Below are 7,387 nucleotides of genomic sequence, written 5' to 3' on the forward strand. Positions count from 1 at the left end.
AGAAAGTTAAAACAAAGAGAGGTACAGAAAAGCGTGCTATCCTTCTTAGCGCAACTACTACCCCGCTCTTCTTGTCAATTTCACTGCCTTTGCCATGAGCGGTGGACTGACGATGCTACGAGTATACGGTCTTGCTGAAAAATGGCATTGCGTTCAGTTTCATTCTGTGAATTCGACAGCTACTTGACTAAATATTGTATTTTCGCCTGACGCGACTTGATTTTTTTTACTGGAGAGTACATGTAGGTAGTTTTCGGCAACTTTCTGTCCACGTGCATCGGACTAAATCCAATGGAAACTATAGGGCTCCCTGAAACACTACAACATCTTTTTAAGCTCATGAACGTGCCGTGTGAAGGATCATGTGAGCTTCGCAAGGATCCGGCAATAATTTTGATTAGGATCAGATATGCTGATTGTTTTGGGTATGTTGTTGTTTTTAAAAAAATCAATTTGTGACTCTTTTTATACATGTGTAATTTGGGGTTTGCATGGTTTGATTGGATACTTTGTAACCGCAACATCAGGATCAATTCCTAACCCTGAGTAAAACAATATTCTGTGTTATTTAAGGAAAACATTCCACGTGCACACATACCCGCTTCCCGTGCAGATTGATACTTTATGACCGATATATTTTTTTCAAACTGACAATTGAAAGAAATGTCAAAGAAATGTCAAAGAAATGTCAAAGAAATGTCAAAGTGTCAAAGAAATGTCAAAAAAATTTTAGATTTTCACAGGAAGCAGACAGTGGTGTGCATGGTGAAGGGTGGTGTTTACATCACACACAGCCCTGACACGTCCCTGGTGATTTACATGATGGTCTACACGGCAAGGGAGGTAACCTTTTACATTGAGGAGGCGTGAGAAATGTCACTTTACACTGTTTCACACACACACACACACACACACACACACACACACACACACAAACAATACAACACGCGCACGCACACACACACACACACATTCACGCACGCATACACACTTATTCGCATTCATACTCATTTCATTACTAAAATTCAAACTTGTGATGCAACGAAGAACTTTATATTCAGAAAAATAAAGTAACATATATATGTTTTTCTAGCGTTGAGAGAATAATACTAGCAAATTGTTCAACTGGTGATACACAAATGATTGGGTTTTTTTTTATAGTAAGGATTATGTCGAGACACCACTTATGACATATTTACACATATACACACAACGTCCATCCTCATACCGCACAATCTAAGACTTAACTCTGGTAGTAACAGTTCCAATATTTATTGAACTGGTATATACCCATGTGTATCCACACATCAACAAACTCCCCTGACTGGGGTTCAAAATTCCACTAGCAACAAACTTGCTGCTGTACATTCCTCTTTAAGCAAAAAAAAAATTGTCTGTTTAGGGTAACATGACCAAAAAAAGTAGGGTCGGAAAGTAGGTAGGGTTTTTTTTTTTTTTTGTGTGTGTGTGTGTGTAAATTCACTTCTTATATTTGATGAATACATGTTTCAAAACTAACGTATAAATAAAACAGAGAGAAAGGGAGAGAAAGAAACGCCAAATGTCTCTTTTTAGCATTTTTACCTCTTTTTTTTTCTTTTTTTTCTTTTGAAATCAAAAAAAGTTTTTGGGTCGGCGCCAAATCGATAGGGTCGGTCGGGTTACCCTAAACAGACAATTTTTTTTTTTTGGGCCTAAGCAAAAAACCCTGACCCGGGTAAAATGTCTATACATGGACACCCAAACATTTAGCTGTTCTCTTACTCTGAAGCACAATTCCTCTGACACAGATACAGAGGTTCAAAAACAAAACATATTGCTGTTCTATCAGATTTCTACTTTTTGGCATAATCGGGCGCAGAGTGGGGAGATAGACATAACCACAGGCAGTAATTATCCACTTTTGTAAAATCATAATTTAGAAAAGCACCCCCTCCGCTTCTCTGTATCCAATTGTCCTCATCTGTACCAGCAAATCAGCAGGCCCCTGGCTGACGTCTCAGCTCTGTTTTGCCCATTACGTACCATACTTGCAGAAGTAATCTGGTGGTGTACACCAACCAAATCACTCTGTTTAGCACGCCAACCCCTGGCTCTCACGGGGTGAGAAAGACTAGCAATGGATACAGGTCGGTAATGGTGCAGCCACAGGACCCTCCTCCACTGAACCAGACCACAACAACATGGCCTTTTGTAAGGGCTCAATCCTGGGAGGGTCCTGCAGATATCCTTAAAGTTACAGAATAGTGTGTGCTTCCAAGCCGAGTTACTTTCGCCTGTGGCCATGTCTATCTTATCCCAACAAATTGCTAGCAATTTACCCCACTTCTGCCCGCCCTAATTATACAGGTGAGCTGTCTCTCCCAGATAGCAACAAAGAGTTTGTTGCCCCACTCGCTGAGGTGTACACCATGAGCGGCGACGCACCAGCCATCATTGCTTATATTGGGGTGCTTAACTGCCTCCCCTCCCTCAACCCAACATACTTTTCTGACCTCCGTTGTGTCCATTTGTTGGCCCTCTCTGCCCCCTCTACAGATTGATTATACCGCCAGCTCTGTCTGGACAGTATGTCTGACCACGCCAGGGTTGGGTCGGGGCATAAGGTCCGCATGAACTGGGCCATACTTCTTCTTCTTCTTCTGCGTTCGTGGGCTGAAATTCCTACGTACACTCGTGGGTTTTTTTGCACGAGTGGAATTTTACGTGTATGACCGTTTTTTACCCCGCCATTTAGGCAGCCATACGCCGTTTTCGGAGGAAACGTGCCGGGTATTTTCGTGTTTCTATAACCCACCGAACTCTGACATTGATTACAGGATTTTTTCGTGCGCACTTGGTCTTGTGCTTGGGTGAACACACGGGGGGTGTTCGGACACCGAGGAGAGTCTGCACACAAAGTTGACTCTGAGAAATAAATCTCTCGCCGAACGTGGGGACGAACTCACGCTGACAGCGGCCAACTGGATACAAATCCAGCGCGCTACCGACTGAGCTACATCCCCGCCCTGAGGGCCATACTGAACTTCATCACTTCACGCCGCTAGCGCGCCAGTTTCTCTCTGACCGGATGCGGCATTACCACGCGGAATCTATCAAAACAGGAATACAGAGCTATCTCCCAACTGAGACGAAAATGATTGCAGATTGGCCGACTTTGACAGTGATCTCCGTTATGTTCTTTACAGTTATGATAAAGACATCGTTCTAAGGTCAAAACAAGTCGAAATGCTGAGACTGCTGTGGGAAGGAGACCGTGATATTGTTGCATCACTCCCAACTGCTTACGAGAAAGAAAAAAATTGTCTGCTTCGTATCCAAAGTGTATTATCACGTGACACTTTTGCCATATTTGGAGTTGTTTGCACAGTAAATACATCCGTGAAAGATAGCTCGCTTGAAAATAGCAATTCCCCTGTAGTTCAAAGATTACAAAACACCATGAGAATTCATTATCAACGATCCCGAATCTGCTTATATCAATAACACATTACGATAACCTCTGAGTATGTAATTAAAAAAAATTAATAACATTTTTTTTTAAATCAATTTCCTCGCCAGACAAGGAAAAGCAGAGCGTCCCGAAGCAAAGTAAGTCATTTTTGACCTGAGCTCAGGATGGAACAGGACGCACTCCTCCAATTTCTTTCTCCAAGTAAAGGTGTTGAGCCACCCAATATCATTGGAGGCACACTGGTCTTCAGGGTCTCCATCACTAGCGGACGCACCTGTCACAAGGCGGAGTCCTGGTCGTCCAATAAGCCTTGTAGGTATTGGGAGGCGTAGCCCCTGACACTTCTGTTTTAAACCCGTGTCCATGCATGCTGGGATAAACTTGATGCAGTCTATAAGTTACCCTAGTGCAGGACATTGGATCATGGCTTCCCTGCCTCCTGCGTCGACAAGCAACTGCTAGATTTAAATAAGATTAAAAAAAATTATTCAGTTAAACGCCCAACTTGAGCCCCCCCCCCCCCCCCAGGTTTATCGTTACAATATGATTCTAGCAAACAACTTAGCCCATTTACAAAACTTGTGAAAATCCCCCCACTGTATATATATATATATATATATGTCACTGGGTCCCCTAAGTTTTCCCCTTACGCACCCCCCTACAGCTTGTGATTTCCACCTTCCCAATGTTTTGACCTCCTCCATTGGCATACCTTATGACAGCTGTTGTTGCGGCTCCAATACGGAATGAATGAAAAGAAAATCAGCTTACTTGCCAGCCCAGGCTGGTTGCACCCTTCTTCAAGCTGCCTGAGACTGGTACCTTGTTAATGGCGCCCCACTAAGATGTTTAAACAGAAGACCTGCTCTGGCTGGCCTTGTAACAGCCCCTGCAACAATTTATTAAGTACAAATTTGTCGATGTGGTCCTCCCACCTGTTCAGCTTGTGTTTACATCTTGCTCCCGCTAAGTCAGTCTACTGCTGCTGGAGCACCGTGTTGTAACGACCGAGACACTGCAAAATGCAATCCTGTGATTTTGGTGCGGGCCTGGTCTGGGGGAGGCCAAGAGAGGTTTTTTTTATTTTTCTTTTTTTTTTTAGCCCAACCGAGTTCCTGCATGCCCTCGAACCGGTGTACACCTAGTTCATAAGCAGTATGGGTAGACGACGCCATGGACTTGTCAACCGATGTTTTCATTTCAGCAGAAGTACCTGCCAGATCAGTGGAGCTGGGTACTGGTGTTGCTCTCAGATCTGCTTCTGGCGCCAATAATCTATACCTGTCCAGCTGCAAATGAGACAATGCCTCGGCTATGCGGTTGCTGTGCCCTTGAATATGCTTCGCCTTAAAGGATGTTTTGCTCCAGACAGGCTGAAACAAAATACGCAACGACCCCATTGAGGCTCTGGATCGTGAGGGCTGTTTAATGAGGACATGTACCGCCGCCTGGTTGTCGCGGTTAAACAGCACTTTTTTGTTCTGCCTCACAGCAAGCAGCCACCTTTATTTGGAACAACTCCATAACCGTGATGTCCCCATTTTCATCTAGACCTGGTGGCCATTCTCCACGAGCCCAGTGGCCCTGGAAATAAGCTCCAAACCCCACTGCTCCAAGTTGAAGTTCGGTGCTGGTGTAAACATCCAGACTAAGCTGTCTGAGAATAACCCAAACAGGTCGCACCCATTCCAGACAAAATGCTGACACAGTAGCATGCTGAATCGGTATAAACCAATTCAGAATACAGGAGTACATCGTTCGCCCGACATAACAACATTTAAGCTTGAGTCTTAAATGTTTTTTGTAACCGAGTGCCGTAACACTACGATCACCTCGGGAGGCGAAGTGCAATCAGACAGGATTGAAAATGTTAGGGCTAATTTCTTAGCCCTATAAAAACTGTTATGCAAACCCGAAGGTTTCCATGAACATACAGACAATCGGAAAACACCAGACCCCATCACAAACAGAGTTCCACAATCCACCGGTGTTGACTTAAAGGCCAACAACTCGGGTGCAGAGTCTGCTGTGAAAGGAGCGGTAGCCTCCCCTGTCACAATCGCCCCCGTTTGAATGAACTTCGTCCCGAAGTTCCGAACCGGGGGACCACTGTCCATCCCAAGTTCGCAGAATGGGAACAGCACGAAAATGTTCAGTGGTCATATTATGCCATTACCTGAACATATCATGCCGAGTCCCATCCCTGCTCGCAAGCGCCAGATGTAACCGAGTGCCGTAACACTACGATCACCTCGGGAGGCGAAGTGCAATCAAACAGGATTGAAAATGTTAGGGCTAATTTCTTAGCCCTATAAAACCTGTGATGCAAACCCGAAGGTTTCCATGAACATACAGACAATCGGAAAACACCAGACCCCATCACAAACAGAGTTCCACAATCCACCGGTGTTGACTTAAAGGCCAACAACTCGGGTGCAGAGTCTGCTGTGAAAGGAGCGGTAGCCTCCCCTGTCACAATCGCCCCCGTTTGAATGAACTTCGTCCCGAAGTTCCGAACCGGGGGACCACTGTCCATCCCAAGTTCGCAGAATGGGAACAGCACGAAAATGTTCAGTGGTCATATTATGCCATTACCTGAACATATCATGCCGAGTCCCATCCCTGCTCGCAAGCGCCAGATGTAACCGAGTGCCGTAACACTACGATCACCTCGGGAGGCGAAGTGCAATCAAACAGGATTGAAAATGTTAGGGCTAATTTCTTAGCCCTATAAAAACTGTTATGCAAACCCGAAGGTTTCCATGAACATACAGACAATCGGAAACCACCAGACCCCATCACAAACAGTTCCACAATCCACCGGTGTTGACTTAAAGGCCAACAACTCGGGTGCAGAGTCTGCTGTGAAAGGAGCGGTAGCCTCCCCTGTCACACTTTAATGGAGGCATTTACTGTTATTGTTATAATCCTAAGCCAGTGAGGTACAGCGCTCATGACACGATTTCACAACACAGGGAAATAAGCGTTTCCTCGTTTGAAAAAGTTGCTTGACGTTTCAAGGCTTCAGATTCTGTCAGGTGCCAGGAGACTGGTTGTGCATAACTCTCCTTAGCTGTTGTTGTCTGTATTTAGAACGATTACTTCCCTTTGTAATGAAAGTGTGGTTCTTATAAGTCTATCTTATCTTCGTGCCTTTAAAATAAAACCAAAGTGTTAGTCATTCTCAATAATGTACGCACGTATAGAAAAAAAAACCACCACAACAACAACAACTAGCGTACATGAAGAAGAAAACCCATTTTCCGCACATTGTTATCGTCAATCCAAACCAAACGTATATTGTACAACTGTTAATAGATCATTGGATATAACAAATTTTACTTTCAAAAACCAATAGTTAAAACACAATCACAATTACTATTTAGATATCTGTTTTCAAGTACTTAGGCAAGTTACCTTTGTCAGAGTGACGAACAATTCAAGAGAAAAGAAGGGGGTAGGCGTGAGGGATGGGGGGGTGTGTGATCACATCACGAAATGTGACACATCATCATACATTCACTTTCTCCAGATTGTTTCAAAGATCGTAGGAAACAAGGAACCCACTGAAAGAATTATGATTTGAACCTGAAAAGAACTGATTGCTGTCACCACCAGCCTTCAGCCACACAGACTGACCAGCACGTACAGACAGCACAGCCTGCAGCGAGGCCGTGTCACTGACCCCAGCACTGCCAAAAGTGGTATGAACGTAAAGTTCTTGCTTGCCTTCCACCATCAGATACACAGCAATGTAATGACCGGAGCCCTGTCCCCACAGACTGGACATGAAGCAGTAGGTCCCGTTGTAGGGGGCGGTGAACTTGCCTGTGGCCGGGTTGTAGCCGTTGCCCTGGTTGTTGAGGACGGTGGTGGGGATGAGCACGTCGCCGCTAGATGGAGTGGTGTTATTCAGTCCCGAGGCGTGGAAAC

General features: G+C 44.7%; 1 protein-coding gene across 2 annotated transcripts in view; it reads right to left on the bottom strand.

The window, feature by feature from the left end:
• Nucleotides 1–6,933: 6,933 nt before the first annotated feature.
• The window catches only part of LOC138972693 (uncharacterized), a 6,848-nt gene continuing 6,394 nt past the window's right edge, over nucleotides 6,934–7,387 (bottom strand). For both annotated transcript variants that reach the window (XM_070345349.1, XM_070345348.1), the window contains exon 5: nucleotides 6,934–7,387. This exon is cut by the window's right edge and continues 21 nt beyond it. In XM_070345349.1, the coding sequence (XP_070201450.1) occupies nucleotides 6,993–7,387 (395 nt within the window). In that variant the 3' untranslated portion in view covers nucleotides 6,934–6,992.

This window comes from Littorina saxatilis, linkage group LG8, assembly GCF_037325665.1.
Source record: "Littorina saxatilis isolate snail1 linkage group LG8, US_GU_Lsax_2.0, whole genome shotgun sequence".
Taxonomy (NCBI): domain Eukaryota; kingdom Metazoa; phylum Mollusca; class Gastropoda; order Littorinimorpha; family Littorinidae; genus Littorina; species Littorina saxatilis.